This window comes from Leptosomus discolor, chromosome 2, assembly GCF_034619465.1.
Source record: "Leptosomus discolor isolate bLepDis1 chromosome 2, bLepDis1.hap2, whole genome shotgun sequence".
In the NCBI taxonomy this organism is placed as follows: Eukaryota; Metazoa; Chordata; class Aves; order Leptosomiformes; family Leptosomidae; genus Leptosomus; species Leptosomus discolor.
Window position 1 is genome coordinate 54,927,449 of NC_141392.1, and position 13,833 is coordinate 54,941,281.

Sequence of the window (13,833 nt, forward strand, 5' to 3'; positions counted from 1 at the left end):
AAAAGGATGAGCGTGGTGTGGAAACCCAGATAGCTGTGCCGACAGGAAGTTGCATGAGGGTTTTTAGAGCTGACCAGTAGGAATGCGGCGAATTAGCTGGGACCACGGGTGAAAACAAAGTAAGGTATAAGATCCATACTACGCTCCAGCTGGAGCCTGGGCTGCACACAGGAATGTGCAGTGGAGTATGATGCCAGGGCTGTCCTGGCTGAGCCAGAGAGCACCGCTGGCCTCCTCTCCTCTCCCCTTCCCTTCCCATCCCCCCGCCGCCTTCCACATTCTGAACTGATTAAAACAGAGGAAGTAGCACATTGAACGTTGGATCTGGCTTGAAAATCGAAGTCGTCTTCTCGTTCACAAGGAATGGATTGTTTCAGCTTGTTGTGTCACTGCTGCTGGAGAGAGGGGAATTTTTTTTTGTCTCTGTAATGTTTGATACTTGAGGGAAAACAGCTGGAACTGAGCATACTGGATCAGATGCAAAACGAAACGGGATGCTGGGGAATATGGACTGCACTGTATATCTGAAAAGGTCAGAGTTTTCCCTTGGTCAGTGCTGGAGGAATGCTGTGTCCATCTTAATTCCAGCCTTGAGAGCCTTCAGGAGGAGTGTAGGGAGCAGGGAGGAGGAAAGGAGTATTTTGTAGCTGTGGCAATTCGTGAGCGAGGCAGATGAGGTCTCCTCCTTCCTTTTCCTTCCCGTCTCTTTCTTATGCTGCTGTTTTTGATTTTCTGGGAAGACTGGGGGGGAAAAAAAAAAAAGAGAAGTCGTCAATGACAGAGCTTCAGTTTGGAGAAGCTGTTTTTAACCAGGTTTAAACAGCAAGTTCTGAAATGCCAGACAGACCAGTGACTGACCCAAACCACAGGAGCATAACTGGTATGGTAAGAAGAGCCCTGGGAAAGAGCCCTGCCTGAAACGTACTGAGAGAGGACGTGGAAGTAGTTATTACACAATGCATGGGAAGAAAGACAAGGGCAGGAATGCATTTCAGTGCCTAGGATCTTACGTTGCACAGATTTAGAAATCAAAATGGTATGTCATGCTTTCAGAAAAAGAAAAAAAAAAAGAAAAAAAGAAAACCCTCACTAATTTAAATGTTTCTGTCTGACCTGGGCGGAAAATATAACACCAGTTACAGAGCTGCATTGACACAGCGCAGCAGATGAGCTGGGTTAACTTGACTTGAAGGAGCATGCCGTGGAACTGCTACTTTATTAATATTCCCTTTGTTTCTTTGCCAGTCAAGAGAACAATCCGATGATGAAACAGAGGAGTCGGTGAAGTTTAAGAGGTTGCACAAGCTGGTGAATTCTACTCGCAGAGTCAGGAAGAAACTCATAAGAGTGGAAGAAATGAAAAAACCCAGCACAGAAGGTAAAAAACGTGTATATGGTTAAAACTGCGTGTGTGAATACATGTTTCTGTTGAGAAGGGACAGAAAGTGGAGGGCTGAGGGAGGGAGGGAGGGGTGGAGTGGAGTGTTCTTAGGGGACAGTAGGAAAGACTGCCTTGTCTATGGTGCATGCCTTACTCAAGTAATTACATTCTGAGATGTTGGAAGGAGGAAAGTGACAGTCTAGGATGTGGTTACTGCTGATCTCCTGGTATTCCCAGAGCAGCACTGGAGAGCCCCTCATTAAGAGATTAGAACTTGGTTTATGTTTTATGCCCCATGCTGGGGAGGGAATGAGACCAGGAGCAATCCCAGCCGGCTGCCTCGCAGGCTCAGCGAGGAGGTAAGCAGAGCCACCACCACATTGCTCCTTCCTTCAAGGCCTGAGATGGCACACAGGTGAAGCTCTTGCTAGTTTTGAGAGGGTAGCAGCTGGTTGGTGGTACAGTTGCGCCACATGGCATCATCCTCTGGCAAAAGTACAGAAACTCTATCAGACATTCTTGTGGGATAGCGACTGTGTTGTGTAATATTAACTCCTAATTCTGGGGGAGTCTGCTTGCAGTTTGGCTCCTGAATGAGCCCTGCTGCTGAGAGAGAGGGGGAGAGAAGGGAGGAGGAGGAGGGTGGGGAAACAGGAAGCAGAGTTCAGCCCCTGGGAATGCCATGCCGCAGAATTAACTCTGGATGACCTGTTTCCATGTGTGAGCACTCCGATTAACGGAGCCTGAGCCTCAGGAGCCTCTCTGCACAGCCCTGCTTGAGTCCTCACTGGAACTGTGGGCACCTCTCTATGTTAGTGGCCTTCCCAGGGTCATATGCCAATTCCCCTCAGCTTTGCAGTGAGCTCAGCCATATTATGATTTCTTCCTAGTGCATTTAAGGAGAACGTGTGCATCTTCTTCGGTATGTGGCAGGAAGCCCTTGGAAGATTTATGATATAGTCTGCTTTACTCCTGCATGATGATGGTGTTATTGGCTGGCATGAAAGGCACAGCCAGTTAGAGCTCTGGACCAGGCAGCTGCCTTGGTCTGAAAAGGTTTTGTCACCTCATAGGATGAGCATAAACCTTGGTTACCTTGGAAGCAAACCCATGGTTTATGAGAAACAGGGCTATTTTTCCCTGCTCTGGGGAAGGGACCCCAGAGAGGCCTTTCCTACCCCTTCCCTCCCTGTGGGCTTGGGAAAAGCTGCAGGGAGCAATCAGCCATAGGCTCTGGGGTGGGAGCAGCTGCAGAAGCAGGCAGCCCAGGGGCCCCTGGGCATGCAGACGCTTTCCAGCAGTTTGACCAGACTTTCTCTCCAGCATGTTAACTATCTGTTCTGCTCTCTATTCGCTCTCTTACAGCACTTCACTTCCTTATTTCCTTTTCTCCTTTAGTCGTGGAATCATAGAACAATTTGGCTTGGAAGGGACCTTAAAGACCATCTAGTTCCACCCCACCTGCCGTGGGCAGGGACACCTTCCACTAGAGCAGGTTGCTCAAAGCCCCATCCAACCTGGCCTTGTACACTGCCAAGGAAGGGGCAGCCACAGCTTCTCTAGGCAGCCTGTGCCAGTGCCTCACCACCCTCACAGTGAAGAACTTCTTCCTAATATCTAATCTAAAACTACCCTTTTTCAGTTTTAAGCAGCCTCATCCTATCACTACACTTCCTGATCAAGAGTCCCTCCCCACCTTTCCTGTAGGCCCCCTTTAAATACTGGAAGGCCACTATGAGGTCTCCCTGGAGCCTTCTCTTTTCCAGACTGAACAACCCCAAGTCTCTCAGCCTGTCCTCACAGGGGAGGTGCTCCAGCCTCATGATCATTTTCATGACCCTCCTCTGGACTCGCTTGAGCAGGTCCATGTCATTCTTATGCTGGGGTCCCCAGAGCTGGACACAGCACTGCAGGAGAGGTCTCACGAGAGCAGAGTAGAGGGGCAGAATCACCTCCCCTGACCTGCTGGCCACAGTTCTCTTGATGCAGCCCAGGATGCAGTTGGCTTTCTGGGCTGCAAGCTCACATTGCTGGATCATGTTCATTTTTTCATCCACCAGCACCCCCAAGTCCTCCTCCCCAGGGCTGCTCTCGATCCACTCATCACCCAGCCTGTATTCGTGCTTGGGATTGCCCTGACCTATGTGCAGGACCCGTCTTTCACTTAAGTGTCCCAGTTCCATACAGGTTTTTTTTCCACAGTTTTCCACCCCTGCACCCCGCAGAAAAAAACAACAACCCTGAATTAATAGTTGTCGCAAAAAATTTTTTTCTCTGCTTCTTTCTCCATCTCCTGCCTGTCTTCTGTGTTTTAACTCCAGGCTTTTCTGAATAAATTATCTGTAACTCTGAGTTTGCATTTTATCTAGCACTCTGGAGTTCTTTGTAGATTATCTCTTGGGAAACTGCAGCAAAACCCATTATTGCTAAACAACAACAAGGATTACTTCTGCATAACTTCTACAGAAGCAGAAGGCCCCTTAAGCAGCCAAGTCTACATTAGGAGTAGATATCTATGACTTTTCTTTCAGTAAATTCTCCCCGTACCCAAGTTTTCATGTGGCAAATTAAGAGTGCTTCATAAACACTGTCCATCCCCTGTCTCGTAATGTAGGTCTGTGTTCCTGTTTGGGTATGTCAGATGGCTCTACAAAGTCACAAAAAATACTGTGGTCAGATTTGGGGATTGCTGTCTGGCCTTCCAAGTTACCTGCGATTGACTGGACCAGTTCTTGAGCTTTTTGCTGCTGCTACTTGCATCTGTGTTACAAATGTGAAGTAATGTGAAATCCTAGATGGCTAGGTTTTGGGGAGTTGGCTATAAAATTTGATTGAGTAACATAGTCAAAATTCAATAAATTCTTCAGTGTTCGACAGCCTTTAACAAAGTGTGAGCGTAGGCTTGGTTTGAAAACTGACGTGCCATTCCCCAGAAGAAAGATTCCTCATAATCCTCCTGAAAAATTTCTTCACAAAGAATAACTTTGCCAGATTTCCCTTATATGTTCCTGTATTTTTAATGAAATGTACACTAGTCCCATATCCTTCTCCCATATTTCTACTGTTGACTTTGTTATCACACTAAGTATGCATCCGAATGATCTGATACTCACTAGAAAATGCCAATATCTGAATCCATGTGTATTTTGTGTTAGTCTGCTCCTAGTGAGTTAAATAACTGAAGCTTCCTAATTCCTAGGCACCGTTCTTAAATAGCATTTAAAAACAAATCACATCTACATCTGTGTCATTATGGCTTTGTGTCATGGACTCACTCCAAATAACATCTGTTACAGTGTTGACACACAATGCATATTTTACAAGCTGTTTAAAAACATATTTACTCAGTGGACTAAAATTGTTTATCAGCACATATTGAGTCCCAGGAGTGTCTATTTTCTGTTCAAATTGGGAAGTAGACAGGGAAAAGACCAAGTTGGACAATCCTGTAGTGAAAGTTGTGTCAAAATCAGACTCCAGTCTACAGACTTATCCCAGAAGAGTTCCCAAGAGTGAAAGTTGTGTGTCAGATGTGATCCACCATCCCTTCACTGTTACAGCGAGTTTCATCTTGGTAAAATAGTATTTTTGGTGTCAGGTACCTTTTGCCAACAGAGTGAACTGAAGGTGAGACAGGAAGCCTGTACACGGCAACTAATACTGATTCATCTTGAAACGTATTCCCTGTTACTGAGTTCAATAGATAATAGGTATCTTGGTAATGGTTGAAATTTAGCTGTGCTGAAAGACTGTGGAAGCAATCAAAGATGAAGGCAAAGCTGGGACAGGCAAGAAAATCCATTTTGGCAAGAAATAAATACAGTCACATTTCTGTGTCTGTTTCTGATACATATCTGTGAATGCTATGAAATTTGTCAGGCAGGACTGAGGAGGATGTGTACTCTTGTTTGACTCTTTCCTTGTTACTAGGCATCTAATACCTGAGCCTATACTTTGCTTAGAAGAAAGCACCAGAGAAAAGTTTCTTAAATGATAAATGTGAAAAGGAATTGGAATTTCAGGTCCTTTATTGCCTTCACTTCAAAAAGGAGACCTGGCTGTTTGTCCATCTCCAGTACTTCTATTGCAAAAAGTCGTCTTCCCTTTCTGCAAAATATGTATCTGGTGAAAACCAAGTGTTTCTGTCATTACCAGGACACTGTTGAAATTGGCACACCCGCAATTTGACCTACTTTTTTTGTCTTTGCATCTGTGTGATTAAAACTGGTGTATCCTCCCCCATCAAAAACCCAAAGCTTTTAATTTCATCCTGGAGCTAAGCTCTCTAACTTTCTGGGGAAAATACTGCTTTCTGCTGCAGCAGCAGCAGCACTGGGCATTGCAAAACTGGACTTGAGAGGTATTTGCTTCGTTTTTAATACCTGGGTATACTTCTGACCTATTGTGATCTCACTAGAGCTCAGCATCATATGCACGTATCAGAAGAAAAACATGAGAAAGAGATCGCAGCTCCAGCTTTTAAGGGGTTCTTAGTGAGAGAACTGGTCTTACTTCACTGCAAAGGAAAGGGAGAAACTTAAAATAACAATGAGTTTACTTACAGGATGCTGTCATCTGTCTACTGTTAGCTCAACACAGAACTCCCACTTCACAAATAGAAGGAACTGCTTCAGATTTATCCACTCGCAAATCCCTTCTGGGCTGCTTGTATCAGGAAGAGTTTTCTTCCGTTTTAAGTGGGTGATATCTTAAATAAATACAATAAGGCTTTACAGGGAAACATCTTAGAGAATTATGAACAATGACATGCATTGCGCTGCTTTTGTCCCCTGTAGGTGTGGAAGAGCACTCACTTGACAACTCTCCTATACTGGATGACAGATCGGCACTTTACTCTGGAGTTCACAAGAAGCAATTCTACTTTGACAGCTCCTGTGAGAAGCAGCCAGAGGATGACTCGGACTCACTTACTACTTCTCCCTCATCCAGCAGTCTTGATACATGGGGAGCTAACCGGAAGCTGGTGAAGACCTTCAGCAAAACTGATAGCCGTGGCCTTATCAAGCCTCCCAAGAAACTCGGGACATTTTTCTCTTACCCAGAAGAGGAGAAGACCCAGAAAGTTTGCCGCTCCTTGACAGATGGGGAAATGAAGAAGAGCCTCGGCTCTCTGAGCCATGGGGTAAGTACAGAAAGCATTTGCTTTTATGACAGCAACAGGCACAAGCACCATCTTCTGGTGTCCCTGGAGGAGATTCAAAGTGTAAGGAAGCAGATCCGATTGAAGAAAATGGATACTAACTATTCCTGTTCCAGAGCTTTTCTTTGCCAGCGCCCTGCTAGGAAAGGAGCATCCCCCGCAACTTGCGACCTGCAATTACTGCGACACAAAGCGAAAGGGGGTGGAGGTTGTGGCTTCCCAAACAGAAGGCTACGAGGGCGCACTTCTGTCAGCGAGTTCAATATTACCTATGTGGTGGAGAGAAGCCTGTACAGTCACCTCAACCTCTCACAGCTGGTGCGTCCCGTTACTGACAGGACCCTGAGCAAGGCTGACAAGCAGGACCTGAGGAGATGCCTGCTGGAGGAGGATGAGGAGGCCAAGAGGAAGTGGGCTGCCACAGTGGATCGCTGTACTAAAAGGGTTCTCTTGAGAATCCACCAAAAGTCTGTGAGTCAAAGAGTTGTCATGAAGGTGGTCTTCAGTTTCTGTGAGGTTGCAGTCAACACTTCTGCTTTCTGTTTTTAACTAAAATTCAGTGCTTCTGCTTTCCTTGCCGTTAGAAACTCTTAAGCGCTGTAATTCAGATGTAAGGGAAGACTTTGATATAATCCCGTCAGAGAAAAGTTTTGTTGAGTCTGCAGTTTCAATGTGTACAGAACAACTCAATGAAGAGAGAGAAAATACGACTAAATGCTACTTCTTAAATTCACCTGGTGCAGAAATTGAGATCACTGGTGAACAGAGGAGCTTTGAGATGCTATAATCCCGTTCTTTGCAATGCTTTGGGAGTCGGTATTCTCTTGAAGCGATACCAAGAGATGAATTTTCAGAGGATTGGAGCATACTTAGTCAGCTGTGCTCTGTTTCTCTCCTGCTGTCGTTGCCTCATATTGGCCCTCCCCTTCTCAGTTTGCATCTCATCAATTCACCCACCCAGCTCTATATTCTCTGTTAGACACGCAGCTGCAGAAAGGCAGGGAGTTTTACGTTATGTAGACACTGCCCTCCTGCTTGCTGCTCACCACCACCAGAAGTGTCCCTTCTGCTCTCTCTCTGGCCACTGCTTCCTCTTTCTAGCATGGAGGGAAGGTGGCACTTCCCTCAGAGTGTTGTGGGAAGGGAACAAGGGGTGGCCAATAAAAGAAATTGTGCTGTACAATGGGAAATTAAGTGACATGAGCGCTCCAGAGAGATCCAAAGCTGCTTCCTGATTATATGACCCAGTTTTGAGAGTTCCCTTAACCATGATGCTGAGTTTCCCAGGAACTTACCTTTGGGGCCAGCCAGATCTCCAAAGCTGAGCCAGCTAGTCTGTTGTCTAGTTGACAATGTAGATATGTCCCTTACTTTAGTGAGTAGAAACAGCAGTGCACCCATAACGTTAAGCAAGATAGTCCGGTCAACAATACAGTAGAAACTGCTTTTCCTCTTGAAGTACAGGTTGTATTTTGAGAGGCCTCTGCTTCATTTCTTCAGTTGTGAGGTATTCTTGATATAAGAGTCACAGCCTTGGTCTCCTTGAATAACCTTTGCAAGGTGACCAGGCCTTCATGGTTCACTTTTTGCTCTTTGGCCATAAAATAGTCTTTTTCTACCCAATACCATGAATGTTCTCTCTTTGCAGCTTCACTATTTCTTCTGCATTGACTGCTTGCCCTGCCACTCACAGGGTACTGTTTATTTTCATAGACGTTGTCTCAAAAGACATGGTTTTCCCATAAGGATATTACAATGATAAGAGAAACCTTACTTGTCCTTCTGTGGATTGAGTAATAGAGGTACCTCAGGCAGAAAAGCATACTGGTATGTGCTAGAGATGCCCTATAATTAAAAATAAAAAAACTTTCAAACTTTCTTTGTAAATACAGATGACAGAAACAAGCTTTTCAGCTATTCTAATAAGTAGCCTTGCTATAGGATTTAGTTATGAGAACCATGTGGACTGACTTCTGCTAATTCACAGAGATACAAACAGAGAAGAAATGGGTAGCATTTTGTTGTTGTTGTCGAGGAACTCCTCAGTCAACTGTTTCTCGTTTGAATGGGATGAATGGTGGAGACATGCTGCTCTTACTAGCTTTTTCTATACACTTTATCCTGAAACCGCAAAAAGCTGGCAAACTTCAACTAATGCCACTCCTTCCTAGAAACACTTAATGTTTGTTTGCTGCAACCTCAGGGAAATTGCAATGCCGATGTATTCAGTGGAACTGGTCACTGTCTTGCCTTGCCGTTCATTTTTGTCATTTATATTTGTTTCAGTGACCTGGACATGCATGAAATTTTCAAATCGCATCAGTTTTTCTTTTCTCCCAAAACAGTAATACTTCTGACTGCATGGCCATTCCATTGAATATCCCTCTCCTCATCCACAGACCTTTTGTTTGGTACAGTATTGCCAGAGTCGCTACTGGAATCTGAAGGCAGAAGTCAAATGTTAGATGTATAGGGAGGTCCATAATGAAACAATAAGCATCGTTAATACGGTACGTTTATTCAGAAGCTTTTAACCAACAGACATTTTGTTCTCCAAGAAGGCTGCTTTAGGAGGAGCTCTGGCTGGTTTGACAGACAAGTTTGCTCAGAGCAGTTCCAGATGTCCTCTCTTTGTTGCTGGGATTATGATACGCTGTAGGATTAGTTAGAACGGACTCTTCGCAGAAGGATGACATTACTCATAGCTAAACATGCTGTGCCTTAAAAACTGGTCTTATTACTTGTGGTTGGTCTCAAATGCTTTCCAAAAACAATTTTTAAAAGCTATGCCATAGTCACATTGCCTTCTGGAAAAAAAACACTTAAAAAAAATTCTGCATCACAGCACTCTTTTTAATGTGTGTGGGGCCTAGACAAAGCTGGCTTTGAGTTCTAGTAGGGTTGTGGTGGATACACAAACCGTCATCCAAGCACTGTAGGTACACAGCACCCAACATAAAAGCTAGAAAAGAAAACGTTTTAAAAGCTGTTAATATGTATGCTGATTAGCGTTGAACAGGGCAGGAAGATCATTTACTTTAGTAGAACTAATCGATATAATGATTTATTAAGTGGCACAGTTTATAGAGCTTGCTTATTCCTAATAGAGTGTCGAAGCAGACCAGTAGCTCTGAGGCGGTGGGTCTTCGCTGACTACCTACTACACACTCACAGTACTGATTGGGCAATCCGTTGTAGGTCTGATCAGATGCTTAGCTGAGTCTTCAGGTGTCTTTGAAGTTACTCTGTTGGATAGTTCAGGCCCTAAGAACTTAGGGTTCGCAAGTGGTTGATCTTCTGCCTCCTGTTTGTCTCTGTTCTTAAGTCTGAAGAGAATATGTTGTAATAGACATCTGCCTGTCTCAGAACCCACACTCAGAGCCTGGAGTTGAAGTTGGGCAAGTAAATTGTAGCTGCCATGCCTTTGTTTCCCTTGATTGCCCTGTGAGATTTCCAGCAGAGCCAGGTACTTGAGTACTGTGCAGCTGGTTGTTCAGTGGCCAAATAAAAATTCAAAGGTTTAACCTTTTGGATTGCAAAGCAAAAGCTGGATTTTCTCGGAGCCCCCTGGAGTGTCTGGTCTTCTTTCAGGTGCTACCAAAGCTTCAGGAGAGACTCATCTGCCGCAGTTAAACAATGGTTGGCTGTGGAAATGCAACTGTGCTGTTTGGTTGCCCTCTGCTTTTCAGAGGGAAGCAGTGTCATAGGGCTGATTTTCTTTTTTTTATTCAGGATGAGTATGGTAAACTGCACCTGTGGATTCAGTCAAAAATGAGTCCCTCCACTAGGTGATTGTGGCGCTGGAAGTGTAGCGTACCTTCCCCCAGAAGTAGCAGAGCTGCCACATATCACCACAGGTGTGATGGCAAATACCTAATCTGGAATCAGGGCTTGCTGAGTCTCTGGGGACACAATGCTCACGGATAGCTGGGCTGTTTTTTCCCCCCTCTTACCAAGGGCTTGCCCTACAAGGCCTCTAGCGTTTCCCTGCATTTCAGTGGAAAATGAGTCTATGCAGCTATTCCCAAAAGGTAGGTTATTCAGTGCTATAAAAGATTGGCAGTTCTCTGTTTCAGTGCCACTGTGGACTTTTTTTATGAAGGCAGATGGGAGTGCTGAGGTGGAGTTGCCAGCACCCTGGAAAACTTGGTGCATAAGATCAACAGTTTCCTTAGACCAAAAAGTCTTTTTTTTTCTTTTTAAAAGATCAATAGATGACTCAACAGCAGCAGACCTTAGGCCAAGGAGTTGTCTCTGGAAAAGACAGATGACTCAAATTACTTTGTAACAGATTTCTTGATTTATAATCTCCCATCCTTTTTTTTGTTTGTTTGTTTCCATTTTTGCAGACATTTGTGTTTTCACTGGCGTTATCCAAATCACAGCTGTTTTGAGTGAGCTAATCATTGTGATAGAACTGTATCCATCTGTTTTTTTGCAGAGAACCTGTAGCTTTGGAGGATTTGACTTGACAAATCGTTCCCTTCATATTGGAAACAGTTCTGACCAAGTGGTGAGTTTAAAGACAAGAAGGCACAGACTTGAAATAGTATAAAATGACATGCGCAATAGAGTTATAATAGACTGAAGTATAATTTAGGTCTGTAATAACAGCTTGGGGATCCAAGAAAGCAGAGTATCTTTGTTAACCTCGAACTTCCTTAGCTTTGAGAATAACATACCCACCCATATCCATGTGTGTGTAAGTATTTATATACCATATGTGTAAAGAGGCAGGAACAAGTGATCAAAGCGCAGATCTGGGGGCCCATCTGGGGGCTATTCTTATGTCTGACTTCCTCAGAGCATCACCCCAGGCAAAACATGCGATTACTATACCTTCTTGGTAAAAATATTTACTCTTTGGAATGATGAGGCAAACTTTCATTTGCTGAAGATCTGCAAGTTATTTGGGTGGAAGTCATTATGTAAGAGATTTATTATTTGTTTTCTCATTGTAGCTAAGAGCTCTGGAGTAGACCAGGGTCCCATTGTGCTGGGTGCTGCACAACTGATCCCAGAGCTCTATGTGTTTTTAAAAAAAAGACACCTCCCTTGAGAATTAATTCCATTTTATGTTGCTCATGTTGATCCCAGTGTTACTGTTGGCCAGCCTGTGGCCAAAAATAACAGAACAGAAATGAGCCAGAACATTCTATCAAATGAAATTGCCAACATATTTTTTCCTTTTGCCCATATATGTTTTTCTTTTCTGTTTCAAAATTGAATCTGATAATGTCTGCATTCACTTAAATCAAGTCTAAATTGTGAAATATTTTGTATGCCAGCATTATATTATTTTCTATGTCAGCTGGGTTTTTTGATATTGTTTTTGGTTTTCTGATTATTTTTTTTTTTGACATCATGAATTACCCCTAAATTAGCCAAAACTGTGGGTGGTTATTTTATTCGCCAATTTTCAACTCAGTAAAAAAAGTCGACTTCCAGACTTAGTGTTTATTTTCAAACTTAGATAATTCACCGTATTTTGTTCAGATTGGTTTGATATAGGGAACTGTGAAATCTAGATGTTATATTTTTCCCTGCTAGCATCAGTAGTGGGAGAGATGCAGTGCATCAGAATAATGTTTGTAGATCAAGGGTTTTTTTCTTGAAAACATTTAAGTTTATTAAGTGGACGTTTTTTTTCCAAAAAGATAAGGCAAAGAGCTGATCTTAATTTCTGCTAAAAGACCAAAAGTTGCCAAAGAAGTTTTTAATCACAAAAAACTTGCAAAGGAAAAAAATATAGAATTGTCAGAAATGGAGCATCAGCTGAATTTCGGAGAAATTTTTTGGGAGAACATTAGTAAAGTAGCAAACAGATGAATTTAGGAAAAAAGATAAATCTTTTATGTAGAACGTAGTGTACACTTGTTTTAGGGTTTGTTATCTTATGTACCTAAATTGTCCTCAGAAGGATTATTGAACCAAGTCAGAGACCAAATTCAGTAGTCCATCTGTTTGGCCAAACAGATTTTGGTCCTTTTGCATTGCTATTTTTCGTGCACACTTGCCAACGGAGGGTGCTGGTAGAGCTGCCTTGCTGTGGTTCCTGATGCACTGTAGGACAAAAGACCACATTTAACATGCTGCTTGGACAATCAGAATAAGGGCTGAGTCATACAAGTAAGCTTGGCAAAATGTCAACTGGTCCATGTTCATTCTTTCTGTGTGCTTGTGGCATAAGTAAATGCTAGGTGTCTTAAGCTGGTTTGGGAAAGGTTAAATGCGTTCAAAGCAGCTGGACTTTGTTGTCCACTATATATATGGACCAGCTAATTTAGTTTAGCATACTCTGTTGTGTGTCTTAAGAATAGCTGTGCAAGTGTAACCTTCTACCATGGTTGATGGATTTAGTAGCTTTTTCTTTTTTTGCATTTTTTTGTAAAACCGCAGAGCTGGTCATCAAGAGAGGTGAACTGAATGCCTGTCTGAAAATAAAAAGTAAATGTGGGTAGCCAAATGTAGGTATCCATATATATACATATGTATATATATATATGTATATACACAGATAGATGTTTGGCTAGGATCTCAAGAGGTACCTTTACTCCTGTTAAACTGTATGTAGTATTGATCAACGTGAGCCATGACTACTGTTGTATGTCCTGTCAGGAGATCTTAGCCTGAAATGGTGGAGTTTTCTATCAGGTCAAATATTTAGCCAAAACTCAAAGGGCTAAAGGTATCCTAACAGACCCCAACCCATCTACACACAGTAGCTGCAGTAAACACTGCAAGTCGGGCCTTAGGGGTGAAGTACGGTCGTCTGCTACAGTGGTTTGCACAAGGTCTCAACAAAGAATTTCAGGCAGTAAACAGAGCACCATGCTGCCGGCTTGTGTCTGTCTGGGTACCTCTGCAACGGCTGCTGACTGAGGAAAAAAAACGGGTCTTGTATTTTATAGGCTTAAACCCTGTTTTATTTTGCAGGGCAAAGAAGGAGACTTCGTTTATAAAGAAGTGATCAAATCACCCTCTGCGTCCCGTATATCTCTGGGTAAAAAGGTGAAGTCTGTAAAGGAAACCATGAAGAAAAGGATGTCTAAAAAATACAGCAGCTCTCTGTCTGAGCAGGTATGTAAGGTCTGCAGTGGAATCCACATAATAGTGTAGAAGTGATAATCAATATTGATTCTCATGCTTCAAGGCATCTCTGAAGAAATTTCTAACGAGACTATGTGGTGTGGCTTATTCCTGCATTATAAAATCCCTCACTGTGAAATGCCTTCCTATAGATGCCAAGCCATGAAAATGCATTTTCAGGTTTTCATTCAGGTAGCTCATC

General features: G+C 43.2%; 1 protein-coding gene across 2 annotated transcripts in view; it reads left to right on the forward strand.

The window, feature by feature from the left end:
* The window catches only part of SASH1 (SAM and SH3 domain containing 1), a 569,508-nt gene that overhangs the window by 538,105 nt on the left and 17,570 nt on the right, over positions 1 to 13,833 (forward strand). For both annotated transcript variants that reach the window (XM_086461091.1, XM_086461092.1), the window contains 4 exons: positions 1,246 to 1,378; positions 6,178 to 7,013; positions 10,984 to 11,055; positions 13,479 to 13,622. In XM_086461091.1, the coding sequence (XP_086317217.1) occupies positions 1,246 to 1,378; positions 6,178 to 7,013; positions 10,984 to 11,055; positions 13,479 to 13,622 (1,185 nt within the window). The remainder of the gene's footprint in view (positions 1 to 1,245; positions 1,379 to 6,177; positions 7,014 to 10,983; positions 11,056 to 13,478; positions 13,623 to 13,833) is intronic.